General features: G+C 41.2%; 1 protein-coding gene across 1 annotated transcript in view; it reads right to left on the bottom strand.

Moving 5' to 3' along the window:
* LOC100770451 (histone lysine acetyltransferase CREBBP) overlaps positions 1-14,986 on the bottom strand; it is a 127,546-nt gene that overhangs the window by 88,008 nt on the left and 24,552 nt on the right. The window contains exon 2 of the mRNA XM_027424024.2: positions 8,634-9,346. Within this exon, the coding sequence (XP_027279825.1) occupies positions 8,634-9,346 (713 nt within the window). The remainder of the gene's footprint in view (positions 1-8,633; positions 9,347-14,986) is intronic.

Here is a 14,986-nt window from a genome sequence, read left to right as displayed (position 1 = left end):
GGGGGGATGAGTGTGTATGAGTGAATGTCTGTGTATATATATACGCGCCATCATGTTGACATGGAGTTAGAGGAAAACCTCCCTTCTTCTACCATGTGAGTCCTTAGCAGGAAGCACCTTTACCCAGTGAGTAATCTAGCTAGCTTCCTTTCTTTACATTCTCTAGAGGAAAAGATGAGATATTACATCAAAGTGAAAAGCACCAGATAAATATACAGTACTGTTTTACTTATTACTGATCAGAGATTCCCAATTGATTCCAAATAAAGAAGATGGATTACCTGTTCCTTCAAAACAGCCAACTTGATTCTTCTAATTCTTTAATAACTACATTCAGTTAATCTATTCATTTAGGACATAATTCTCAGAGTGCAATTTCTGACTGGAATAATTAGGTTCACCTTGGGAGAAATTGTTAAAAATGAAAATTCTCAGGCTACACCTCTAAACTGCTGAATCAAAACTCTGTCTGGCTCTTGGGCTATGTAAGGCCCAGCTTTGATTTTAAACTACTGGTTCCAGATGACTGTGGCTGGAACGCAGATCCATGTGAAAACGTTTACTCTAGGAATAGGAAGAAGACTCCCAGATAATGTCAAGCACCATCTTTTCTGGATGCAGTCTTTAAAAAAAGGAAAAAAAAAATGCAGTAGCTGAACAGTCTCACACACCAAAAAGAGCCTCTTACTTAACACTGTATGAATTTTTTTTTTTTTTTACTGTATCTCTCTTATTTTAGTATCTTTTCAGAGTGTGAGGGGAAAAAATTGATTTCTAGAGTGACACACAAAAGTAAATTTTTACTAGCCTTAAATCAGACTCACCCAGGCGGTGGTGGTGCACACCTTTAATCCCAGCACTTTGGGAGGCAGAGGCAGGCAGATCTCTGTGAGTTCCATTCCAGACCAGCCTGGTCTACAAGAGCTAGTTCCAGGACAGCCTCCAAAGCTAGAGAAACCCTGCCTCAAACCTCCCCCCATCCCCCCCAAAAAGAAAAAAATCAGAAAGACTCTGGACCACTTGACCAGGTTTGCTGGTCAGCTTTTATTGTCAACCTGACACAACCTAGAGTCACCTGAAGAGGAATCCTCAATTAAAAATCAGATTGGCCTATGATCTATGTCTATGAGAGAGTGTTGATTGATAACTGATATGGGAGGGCAATGCCATCTCTGGACAGGGACGGTCATGGCTACATAAGAAACCTAGCTAAACATAAGCCAGAGGAAGCCAATCAACAGTGTTCCTTCATGGTTTCTGCTTCATTTTTGCTTGAATTCCTGACTTGATTTCCCCAAGGAAGGACTGTGACCTGAAAGTACAATCTGAAATTCTCCTCCCCACTAAACCTCTTTTGGTCAGCAAAAGCAAAGCAACAGAAAGCAAACTAGAACACCAAGTAATACAAAACATTTTCCACTCTCTTGCGCAACCTTCTGCACAAAGCAACATCTCTCAGCACCTAATCACACAAGTGTCTGTGTTGTTTCTAATCCCACTGAAGTTCATCTTTTTTGGTTTCCTTCTACATGCAGGCCAAATATTTGGATTATTTTCAGTAGCAAAAGTGACACAAAATAAGCTGGGCAGTAGTGGTTTCATGCCTTTATTGCAGAGACAGGAGGATCTGAGTTCAAGGTCAACCCTGTATACAAAACAAATTTCAGGATAGCCAAGGCTATGCAGAGAAACCTTGTTTCGAAAAAACAAACAAACAAACAACAAAAAAAATGGGGTGGGGGAGGGTGCTGGGGGCTGGAGAGAAGGCTCAAAAGTTAATAGCACTGACTGTTCTTTCAGAGGACCCAGGTTCAATTCCCAGCATCCACACGGTGGCTAACAACTATCCATGTAACACCAGCTCCAAGGGATCAAATACCCTTCAACAGATACACAAGCAGGAAAAATACTAAATGTACACAAAAATGAAAGTAAAGCTCCCCAAATAACAGTAACACAACAGGCTTTGCTATAGTCAAATGGAGAAGTGATTTTAGTTTGCTCCAGATTTTAACTGTGCCACACCTTGTTATCACTGCCAGTTTCTACTCACGGTTTTCCTATCATAACTATTTCTTGCTGGTAGTGCTTACCTATAATGACAGACCTCAGCAAGCTGAGGCAGGAAGACCCTGAGTCACAGGTTTAGCCAGCTTAGGCTACAGACTGATACCACAAAACAAACAAACAAACAAACAAAAAACCCACAGGATTTTCTTAGAGTCACACACAATTATATAAGTAGAGGGGAAATAACCCACAATCAAGAATGCTTAAGAATTATAAGAAATTCTTAAAGGTTATTTTTTATTTAAGTCTATATCTGTGTGTTTATGGGTGTCAGCAGAGGCCAGAAAAGGACAGATCCCCTGGAGCTGGAGCTACAGGTGGTTGTGAGCTGTTTAAATGAGTGCTAAGATCTGAACTTGGAAGAGCATCAGTGCTCTTAATTGCTGAGCCTTCTCTCCAGCAAAGAATTAAATTAACTTTAAGATAATAATTTCTGTTAAAATATAAATTGTACAACTGACCCATGGTTCAGACTGCATAGCTCATGATTAAGATGGCTTAAAGTCAGGCTGAGTAGAATACAAGAGGGTTCTTCAACTTACTAAGATTATGTGAAGTTATTCACTGTCTGAACCGGTTCTATGGAATTTAAATGCCCTTACTGTATACACACACACTTTAGATTTATTTTATGTGTATAAATGATGGCCTGCTAATGTACCTATATGCACCATGCACATGCAGGGTGCCCTCAGAGGTCAGGTCAGAAGAGGGGATTTGATCCCTGGAAGTGGAGTCATACATAGATGGTTGTAAGTCGCCACATAGGTATTGGGCATTGGGAATTGAGCCTGCTGGGTCCTCTGCAAAAACAGAGTTTCTGTGTTGCCACTGCTGCAGCCCAATACATATATTTTAATGGGAAATAAAAGAATGGTTGGGTTTTTCTTAAAATCAGAGTAAATTTATACTTTCCTGGAAAACACAGAGTCAGCTACATCAATTCACAAGTCCAAAAAACAGCAAACAGCCAGAAAGTTGACAGATTTCAAGTCAGCCTTGAGAGGATAAGCCCTATGATTTCACAGAAAGAAAGACAAAGAAAGAAAGAAGAGCTTCAGGTCCCCATGCTTGTATAGATGATACCGTTCTAGGAACTAATAAATGTCAATACTACTTAAACTGTCCAGGAGGAGACAGAAGAAATGTCTAATCTCTCTTTGATTTTGCTAACACAACACTAAAAAAGAAAACCTGAAAAATACAAAAAGAATCACAAGTCAATCTTACTGATAAATAAGAAACAAAAATCCTAGCCGGGTGTTGGTGATGCATGCCTTTAGTCCCAGCACTCACCCTGAATCCCAGCACTCGAGAGGCAGAGGCAGGCAGATCTCTGTGAGTTTGAGGCCAGCCTGGTCCAAAGTTGAGTTCTAGGACAGCCTCCAAAACAATACAGAGAAACCCTGTCTCGAAAACAAGCAAACAAACAAACAAACAAACAAAGAAACAAAAATCCTAAAGGAAGGAACTGGAGAGATGGCGTTAGTGGCTAACAACACTGGCTGATCTTCTAGAGGACTTCAATTCCCAGAATCCACATCAAGCAGCTCACAGGAAACCTGGCATTTTCTTCTAGTCTCCCAGATCCCTGTACTAACATGCACATATGCATGTGATTACCACTCAGAAGACAGAGGCAAGCAAGACCAGCCTGGTCTACAAAGTGAATTCCAGGACAGCCAGGGCTACAGAGAAATTCTGTCCTGAAAAACCAAAATAAATAAATAAGCTAATATAATCTTCATTTTTAAAAATCCTAAAGAAACACAGATAATATTCAGCAATTACCTTAAGTTATAATTTTTAAAACTATGATTCAATTTAATATGAAGAAACTTGATAAAGTAAAAAGATCCTATAGTAGTTACCACAGAAAGAAATAAGTATAATAAAACCTAACATTTAACACAGGAGACTGTGCCCTAATTTTAAAATACATGGCTGCCTCTCACTGTAAATTAAGGCTTGCATTCCACTTAAAACACCAGATAAAAATTTCCATTCAAGTTAGAAACAAAACACAGATGCCCAAGAGCATAAACATCAATAAAAATATCGACAAGAAGACAAAAATATCAATAATGCAAAAGATGTCTTCTTGAAACCCCAAGAGAAGCAGCTGGAGAAGTACTTAGATGAAGAGAAGTTCATAAAATGGCCAGACTAATGATATCTGCACATTAACACCTAAATTAAAACAGCCAATTAAATAATGAAATGAAACTTGCCCCCAATAAGCAAGAAAACCCAAAATAAAACAAACAGCAACAAAAGTATACAACACACAAAAAAATCACTTGTTAAGAATCTGTTTTCTAGGCCGGGCGGTGGTGGCGCACGCCTTTAATCCCAACACTCGGGAGGCAGAGGCAGGCGGATCTCTGGGAGTTCGAGGCCAGCCTGGTCTCCAGAGCGAGTGCCAGGATAGGCTCCAAAGCTACACAGAGAAACCTTGTCTCAAAAAACCAAAAAAAAAAAAAAAAAAAAGAAAAAAAGAAAAAAAGAAAAGAATCTGTTTTCTGTTTTCTGGGTTTGTCCCCATTGCCCCACCCCACCCCCACCCCAGGCAACTTGTAGAGTACACATCATGTGTAGAAGCCAGGGGGCAACATCGGTTATCACTCCTCAGAATCGGGTCTACCTCACTTTTCTGAGAGGGTATGGCACTGGACTCATGCTCTGCAATCAGACTAGGATGGCTGGCACCAAGCTCCAGGGATCTGGTTATCTCTACCTCCCTAGCCCAGCCTGGGTGCCAGGGATCAACCTCACATCCTCATGCTTGTGCAGAAAGCACATTAACTGACCAACCTATCTATCAAGATGGAAAAAGTTCTCATGTTTACCTAAAATAGTGGCCCTTATCCCCATTTGCCATGAAAATCATATGAGGAATAGAAAGTATAACCATGTTCTGGTCATAACCTAAAGATTCTAACCTAGTTGGTCAGCAAGAGGTTCAGACATTAGTGTCGTTAAAATTCCCCAGGTAATTCTCTAATCTGTGGCCAGGGCTGAGAACCACCCTCAGAAACAAAAGTTGAGTGAACAGTTGGGATGACTTTCTGGAACAGATACAGGCAGAGATCAGTAACTAACGCAAAACACATAACAGAGGGAAGATGGATGACTAATATCTAAATAGATTGAACCTTGACTACTATCACTTGGGGGAAAAAAAACAACACTGGATTACTCTTTGGTGAGTCTTTGTTTATTGGGAGGCAGGAATTCTTAAGAGCATGGTGCTAGGGTTGGGGGTGCCCAGAGCCTCATGCTTACTAAACAAGTGCTATGCCACAACCAAAAGTGAGGTCAAGAAAGATTCAAGAAATAAGAAGGAAACATAAGAGAAAACTTTTCTCTTACCTTTTTTAGAAGAAGGGGGCAACAACACATCTTGCTTATATTGTCTATGTTGGTCTCCAACTCCGGAACTCAAGCCATCCCCTTACCTCTGCCTCCCAAGTTGTTAAGACTACAGGTGTCACCACAACCAACACAAAACTGTATTTATAATTTGGAATAGGGAAAGTACTTTTGAAAATGATATACAATCTAAAAGCAATACAAGGAAAAAATGGATGTTTCCATACAAACTGAAAACACACACCTGACAAAATATGTGACAGTCACACTGTAAACCTGTTGAACTAACTTGATAAATTAAAGAGAGGGAAAATATCTACTAAAAGTCTTAAACTTTTAATACATAAAGAATAAGGTCTAGCTCAGTGGTAGGACACTTGCCTAACATGTGAATACCTGGGATGGATCCCTAGCACTAAGCAAGCAAGCAGACACACACTCGTGCACACACACATGTAAAATAATCTGAGAAAAACAATTATTTGCAAATCTATGAAAACATCCTAAAAAAAAACAATTTGACTAGAATTACAAGAGTAACAATAGTTTTCAATAATATCTATCTTCTTTTTGAAGTTTTCTTTTGTTCTAAAGAAGGTCTAACCATGTAGTCTGGCTAGCCTAGAAATTGCTGTTTATCTCAGACTGATCTAAATTTTGGCAATAATCCTCCTTGCTTTGTGAAAGCTAGAATTACTAGAGTACAACATAACACTCAGGCTATATCTGTTTATTTAAAATGTTAGTATTCTTTCATTAAAAATTCCCCCATCAGGACTGGAGAGACAGCCGAACAATCTAAGCGCATTGGCTGCTCTTCCAGAGAACTTAAGCTCAGTTTCCATCACCCACAACAGACACCACATATCAGACTATAACTCAAGCTCCAGGGGATCTGACACCCTCTTCTTGCCTCTGCAGACACTCAGCTTGCATATATACCCTGAGATAAACATATACATAAACTTAAAAAAATTAACTACACTTTAAAAATTTACCCATCACTTACCCACTTACAAAGATATAAATGTACAAAATATGTATAAAACAAAACTACTGCAACAGTGAACACTGAAATAATCTAAGTCCACAGAGCACATATCCTATACCAAACCAGATACTACTAGAGTCCTGTGAAGAATGACAAACAAGGAACCATATCCAACTTAGATTGTTAACTTATAGAGTGGTTGTCTAGACCTTATGGAATGTGTAATAACACCAAACCTCATGTTTAATGAAATGTGGGCTTGCATTTTGTAAATAGGAGCTAGAGGGGTGCCTGAAACTAAAAGCACTTGTTGTTCTTGTGGAGGACCTGGGATCGATTCCCAGTAACCACATGGCAGCTTGCTGTAACTCCCGTTTCGGGAGATCTACCACTCTCTTGTAGCTTCCACGGGCACTGTACACGCGGTACACAGACATACACACAGGCAAACATCCATATATAAACAAATTTCTTAAAACACTTTTTTGTAAATACCAGTTTTAAAGGAACCTCATAGGCAGGCATAATGGCAATCACTGTAATCACAGCACTTAAGCAGCACATGCAAAGGGCAGTCACAAATCTGAGGCCAGCCAACTTTGCACATCAGTTCTAGGTCAGTGAGAGTTACAAAATGAGATCCTCTCTCAAAAAGCCAATTGGGGTCCTCCATAATTTAAGATTTTTCAATAATCCTGGGACCAAAAAGTTTGAAAACCATTGCATTATGTTAGTTGTATGTTTTGAACATAATCCCAATTCTCAAAAAAAAATTTCTTTTTAAACTGAGCAGTTTGGAATATGAATAGAAGGGTCCAACAATGGATCTACCCACAATCAATAAGCTCATTAAAACTCTCCTTCCAATCTAACTGTTAAAAGGGTGTAGATGCACACTGTACCCTCTGCCAAGTATAACTACATTCTCCCTCTACTATTTAAAAAGGTAAGTGCAATTTTAATGTTGGGAATCACTTCACTTTTATTTCTAAAGTTAAAAAACAAAACAAAATATCTTATCTATGGTAGCTTCAAGACTTTATGCCAGTCTGCCCATGTTCTCCTCAACTCTCCAGGAAATTGTATTCTCATTTCTCCTCTTCCCTTCTTTAGGACTAATGAAATTCACAGAACAGCCCTACCTGCAATTTGTTGCACCCAGCAGCTGCCATTCAAAGTCTTAGATCACAGAGCCTAAGTTAAGGTTTGGTACTTCAATGGCAATCAGCCTGTTTCTCTTTCTGTACCCTTCTCTAATCAGAATCCACCTTTTTTTTTTTTTTTTAAGCTGTATCACATCTATCTTGTTATTATCCTTCCCTCTAAGTAAAGATCCTGTTATACAGGCTAGCCACAAGGCTGGTGTCTGTAAACTCCAGCCCAGGCCTTTCTCTAGAACAGAGATCAAGACCATGCAGAACTATCTGGAACTATCCAGAGAGTTATGAAAGTCCAGAGTGTTGGGCAGCATATGTTCAGTATGCTAGTCAGTGAGCCAAACTCTCCAACAAGCTTCCAGGTGATGCTGGTACTGCTGGTTTGAGAATGCCCACTTTTGAGAACCATTGCACTGATGTTTTCAATGGGGCACAAGGGTCTACAATCCCCCTGACTCTACTCAGTCCCTCTCCATTGTGCCAACAGTTGACCATTTCAAACATACCGTCTTTATGAATAAAATGGAGACTGTGACAGTAAACATATTCCCAAGTGATATAAAGAAAAGAGCAGACAGGAGAATGTACTTCATCATAAGTAAATAAACATCCTTTACCAGACCCTCCCTAGCATTAAAAAGTTGATTCTTAGCAGAAACTGCCCTTTAACCATGTGGTTCCATTTCTACTTATTTTCCTCAGAGGCTAAAAACTGGCAACCAGTAGCATACATTTATAATTTCAGTGCTTAGCTGGCTGCAGCAGGAGGTCCCTGAGTTGAAGACAACCTAGGCTGCACAGGAGTTCAAAGCTAGTTGGTCTACACAACAAAATATGAATTTTTTTTTCATTTTAAATATAGGAGGTGGAGATTTTTTATCTGAAAGGGACTCCAAAAAAAACAAAACTGTCTCTTTCATGTGACATGTGCAACTCTCAACAGAAGATAAAAAAAGGAGCCATATAGTCCCATATTGCCATGTTACTTGAGAGGAAATGCCCACCATCAGTCAAGAAGCACTCAAGCACTTCAGCTCACTTACCTTGGTCATGCCTCCTGCCTGTGCCGTGTTCAGTCCAGCATGGCTAGCCATTTGTGGGGAAACCTGTGTCAAGGTCTCAGCCAGAACACTGCTTGTGGCTCCCTGCATAGCTGGAGCAGGGTAGGGCATTCCAGCTCCCCTTCCTCTTCCAGCAGCCCCAAGTGATCCATTCATGACTTGAGCCTGCCCTTGTTGAGCCTGATTCATTAAGCTATGGCCAGAGTTACTATTGAGAAGGCCTGGGTGGGTCTGGTTGAAGTTAGCATTCATGCAGATTCCAGGTCCAGTCTGTGATGTGGCAGGGCTACTGGTCACCAGCCCCACTTGCTTTTGTGCTTGTGCATTCAGTGCTTGGGAGGCTGGGGGGGTGGGCCCAGAGGTGCTGGCTGCCTGTTTGGGCAGGCTAGGGGTTGATGAGTCTCCCTGGTTCAGAGGGCTCTTGCCCATGGCACCCAGGCTGGCCATGTTTGTACTGTTCGGCTGCCCCTGAGCCTGCTGGCCACCAAGGCCCTGTTGCACAGGGCTGCTGGCACTCACATTTCCTATCCCTGGGTTGATGCTAGAGCCGCTGCCTCCTCTAAGAAGTTCCGATAGTTGTTTATGTTTGGATGCAGCATCTGGAACAAGGCTCCCACTGTTTAAAATGTTTAATTCTCCATTAGGAATCAGCTCATCAGGAAGATCATTTTCCAAGTCAAACAATGATCCAAAATCTAGAAATTAAGCAGAAATGGCAATGAAAATCTAAGAAAACATAACAGCTCTCCAACTGTCATGTTACTATGATCTTAATATAATGAAGCACTTCAGATAGACTACTGGTACATCTTAAAAGTAGTATTGCCTGGCGTTGGTGGTGCATGCCTTTTATCCCAACACTCAGGAGGCAGAGACAGGTGGGTTTGAGGCCAGCCTGGTCTACAGAGAGAGTTCCAGGACAACCTGCAAAGCAATACAGAGAAACCCTTTCTTGAACCCCCCCCCCCCAAAAGATTAATATCAAGACAATCTGAAACATCATTTGGGGTGATTTAAAAAAGAGAATTTTTTTTAATTAAGGAAAAAGGGAACATTAAACAATAATTTAAAAGGGCCAAATTTTTAAAAATTATATCCTAAAACAGTATGGTATTAAGAAAAACTCAAATATACAAAGAATAATGAATCTTTAAATATTCACTAAATTTAAATGTTAAGATGCAAGCAAAGATGGGTGTGATGGTATATACATGTAATCCTAGCACTTGGCAAAGGGAGATGGGAGAATCAGAAGTTCAAAGCCAATCTTGGTAATTATAAATATATAATGTTCAAGGCCATCTTAAGCTACGTGAAGTATCATATAAAAAATAATAAGGGGTGGGTAGTGCACACCTTTAATCCCAGCACTCGGGATAGGGACACCTATGGGATTAGAACAATAGCTGGAATGTAACTGGTCAAAAATAAAATTAGGCATACTAGTGAAACAGTGAGGTTGTGAAGGCAATGTTGAGTTTGGGAGGTTTTTGTTCTTTAAAAACTGCCACCTGTTAAGAAATTTAAGAGCTTTTCTTCCAGGGTAGCAGATCATACTCTCCTACCACCACCACCTTTCACTGTAGACAAACCCATGTAGCTCTGAGGTGGCTGCTTGGGAGTGTCCTTTGAGGAAGGGTAGCATCTTCCCTGGCCACAGGAGGGAGACTGGTCAGATAAGTCAAGCACCACCGCCACATTCTGGTGCAGGAGACATAACCCCACTCAAGGAAAGCTGAATATCTTGTTAGCCAAGATAATATGTCAAAGGTTTTTCTTCCTATTAGCAAGAGTTGCTGAAAAAGAAGTCTCCCTTTTCATCACCAGATTTCTCCATGAGCCTCTAGAAATCATCTTGCAACCAGGAAAAGTCATCACCATCCATCTACACTGGATGGGCACAAAAAAAAGGGGGGGGGACAGGACTTTTTTTTGGGGGGGGTTCAAGACAGGGTTTCTATGTGTGGCTTTGGAGCCTGTCCTGGCTCTCACTATGTAGACCAGGATGGCCTCGAACTCACAGAGATCAGGCTGCCTTTGGGATCAAAGGAGTGTGCCACCAATGCCTGGCAAGGAACAACATTCAAACTGGTAGATGGATCTGGAGAGATGGCACAGTAGTTGAGACCATACACTGGTCTTCAGACAGAATCTTTGTCAGACGCTCCTAAGAGCCAGTAACTCCAGCTCCAAGGCAATCTAATGCCCTTGGCCTCCACAGGAATATCCTCACACACATGCACACACCCACCCATATTCACACATAATTAAGAAATAAGTATTTTTAACAACTGAATTGGTAAAGTCTGAAATGCTAAATTATCCAGCCCTGAAACCTTCCTACCTTCAAGTGTCTTGTTTTATGAGAAAATACACTTTGTAAAGTTAAAACCATTTACCTTGAATCTTAATTCAGCTGTTTTAGCCAACGCCTCTGGGTACATGCTATTTTCTAGCTATTAATACAAGACAGAGCTTCCAAGTGTGGTGATACATTATTTTATCAGTAATCCTTCTGTATTCTCTCTTGGCTGGAAACCATACTCTAGCTCCACTCAGATACTCAACAGTACCTCACAAGTTTGTCCCTGCAGAACTAACAAGTCCCTCTTTGACCCCTAACATTCTCTGAACTTACTAGCCTAGCAAGCCAATTCTACCACATAACTATACTAAATGAGATACTACATGCAGAATAAACACACACATGCATGTGCATTTTGCAGTACTCAAGATTAAGCTGTTAACAGAAAAATTCCCTTCCCCTAAGGACTTCAGTATGTATCGCTGAAGAGTATCCTTTTATACAGGATTACAGCACACTTGTCAAATTCAGGAAGAATAACACTAAGTTACATTAATATACTGACCCTATTCAACTTCATGGTTGTCCCAATGACTTTTATCATGTTCCTTTCCCTTATTAAAAAAAACCCATTTAGAATCCTAGTATATTTACTCGTGTCCATGTCATTTTGGTTAATCTACAAAGAGTCCTTAGTCACTGGTTTCCGTAAGTGACTTTTGTTTTGTTTTTCAAGACACGGTTTCTCTGTGAAACAGTCCTGGCTGTCCTGGATCTCACACTCTGTAAGATTCACCTGCCTCTGCCTCCCCATTACTGAGATTAAAGGTGTGAAACTCAGTAGCCGCCGCTGCAGCAGCCACCACCAGCGCGAGTGACATTTCTAAAGAATTAAGGCTGGTTTTTTTTGTTTGTTTGTTTGTTTTGTTTGTTTGTTTTTAGGCAGTCCTTCAGATGGGGTACCTAAGAGGGTCCTAACTGGATTGTCAATTTGAAGAAAGAAATATGATCCTTGAAAAGCAGACAACCCAGAGGATTCTCTTGTTTCCCATTGAGTGCATCCATAGCTCTTAGCTACAAAATTATCTGAAACTAGGAGATTCACTAAGGTTTCCATATACAAGTCATACAAAACACAATTTAAGTGTTGGGAAAGTAGTCTGGTAATAGAATGCTTTACATACCATGTATGAGATCCTGAGTTTGCTCTCCCACCACAGCAAAGGGGAAAAAATTCACAATAAATCCTCTCTACCACAGGCAATATTTTATGTGCTGCCTTCCTGCTTCCCCACCGCAACCTGGCTCACACATGTGAGCTAGTGCTCACTTGCTCTCTCTCTCTCTCTCTCTCTCTCTCTCTCTCTCTCTCTCTCTCTCACACACACACACACACACACACACACACACACACACACACACACACTCTCTCTCTCTATTTAGTACTTTAAAAAATGGGGGTTCATTTTTAATTATGTGTATGTGGCAGAAAGTGAGGAGTACACATTGGTGCAGTGCTCAATGGGACCAGAGGAGAGCTGGAGTAACAGGCAGTTAGTTCTAAGTGTGGAGCCAAACTACTCTGTACAGGCAATACCCATTCTTTTATTTTATTTTGTTGGTTTTTCGAGACAGGGTTTTTCTGTGGCTTTGGAGACTGTCCTGGAACTAGCTCTCGTAGACCAGGCTGGTCTGGAACTCAGAGATTCACCTGCCTCTGCCTCCCCAGTGCTGGGATTAAAGACTTGTGCCACCACTGCCCAGCCCAATACCCATTCTTAACTGAGCTCTCTCCAGCCAATTGTTTTGCTAAGGAGGATCCCTCATGAGATGCCTCTTTAGGGTCACTGGATTGTCAATTTCAAGAAGGGAATCTGATCCTGGAAGGGCAGACAACCCAGAAGTTTCTCTTGACTAGTCAGCACTTCTTAAATCTCCTGTTTTCAGTGTAGCTCTCCTCAATCCTTGAGGGAGGACAGGGAACTTCATCCAAACCAGTAAGTCAAGTATGACCAAATCTGGTGTCCTTATCCGCCTGGGGTGGGATGAAGAGACCATGTCAGACACTGGATCAGCAAACACAACCTCAGAATTTCCCTATGAACTCTTTTAAGTATCTCAAGCACTCTTCCCTGAAGGGGGGAGCAGAGTGAAGAAATGTGGGAAGTAGATGTTTAGGTAAATTCATAGGGCCATGTTTGAGAGAAAACAATGGAAAAGCTGAACCCAGCAATTCAGATCCCCACTTAACACCTGGCCACATGTCCTTGGGGCAAACTGCTTTTCTTCATCCTAAACTCCTCACCTGCAAAGCAGAGTTAACCACATGCTAGAGTTATATGATGATAAAAGTTGGAGGACATCCTGTACCACAGATAGGAGTTAATTTATAATATCCTGAAGACAACCAGGTGTGGTGACACACACCTTTAATGCAGCACACTCAGGAGGTAGACAGAGGCAGATGGACTTCTGTGAGTTCCAGGACAGCCAGTGATACATAGTAAAGCCCTGTCTTAAGTAAACAAATACTTAAGCAGAAATTCACTCTAACCATTTCTTACCTTTAATATGTACCCATCACTCTACCAATCAACAATCAGACCAGTTTCATTGACATAGTATTCTACTTCTTATCAAACACACACACACTTTAATAATTTTGAACAGGGTCTTTTCCCTGATAATTATTTTGGTTTCAGTTTTTATTAGCTTGTTACCTTTTGTCTTTCTTAACCACTTTTATTATCCATTTAACACATTTAACAGCTGTTTGGGTGCAGCTAGAGTTGAACAATTGTTACATCCTCATCTACAAATCCAAATACAAGAACCAGTACAACCAAATATCCTAGGTGTGGCTGTTTTTGTTTTGTGTTTGGTTTTTGTTGTTTTGACACAGCATCTCACTGTGTACTCCTGGCTCACCTGGGACTCAAAGTAGATATGTAGACCAACCTAATCTTATCTCACAGAGATCTGCCTGTCTCAGCCTCCCATATGCTGGGACTAAAGGCAGGAGACACCATACCAGGCTCGGGGTGTGGCTCTTTTAAAAGACAGATGGTCTGCAGACATGTTCTCACCACTTTTCCCTATTCTCTAATTTAAAAAATCAAAAGCAAGTGAAGACAACGAGCCAGGATACCATGACACAGCACACCTAGCTTTCTGCACATCATAGTATCCCAACAGTGTGTTGAGTAACAATAATCTAACCCATCTGAAGTCCCAAAGGGTCATCTCAGGGCTGCCACTTCCAATCCCAGACACAGTCTCACCAGAGCCCTGAAACAATGCAAAGCTGAAGCTGGACAGACAGGGACACCCTCCTTCGAGGGCCTTTGCCTTAGCAAAAGTCGAGGTCACACATCAAATACCAACAACTCCTCGTATTTGAGACAAGAATATTCCCAATGCTGAGGCTTCCTGACCACCAACCTAAAATCCATCTCTTTATTTAAGCTGATATGCTAGAAAATGGGTTCCCCATCTCCACTGAACCACTGTGAAGCCAAGCAGGTACAATGTGGAAGTAAGAAAGTGTAAGGACTTAAGAGAATGCTATGCTACTCGGGTGTTGGTGGTGCACGCCTTTAATCCCAGCACTCAGGAGGCAGAGGAAGGTGGATCTCTGTGAGTTCAAGAGGCCAGCCTGGTCTACAGAACAAGTGCCAGGATAGGCTCCAAAGCCACAGTGAAAACAGAGAGAAAGAGAGAATGCTATGCTATGGTCAAGTAGAACAACAAAGGATGCTTCTCTGCTAGCTGAGAAACCCAAATCAAGAGTCCGAAAACCTTGCTCAGGTACCAACAAACCACTTCTGAATGACCAAAGATAAATTACCAGACATGAGCTGTGAGCCAGAAGAGGTGGGTACACATTGTAATTCTAGCACTTAGAAGGCTGATACAGGATTGCAAGTTCTCAAACAGCCTGGGCTAGAGCAAGATTATGTATAGAAGAGCCAGAAAACAAAACCCAGAGCTGGCTGGCTGGAAAGGAAGAGGAGGAGAAATGTTGGGGGGG

The sequence above is a fragment of the Cricetulus griseus genome, chromosome 7, assembly GCF_003668045.3.
Source record: "Cricetulus griseus strain 17A/GY chromosome 7, alternate assembly CriGri-PICRH-1.0, whole genome shotgun sequence".
Taxonomy (NCBI): Eukaryota; Metazoa; Chordata; class Mammalia; order Rodentia; family Cricetidae; genus Cricetulus; species Cricetulus griseus.
Note: the sequence above shows the minus strand (reverse complement) of the source record. Positions and strands in the feature narration are given on the sequence as shown.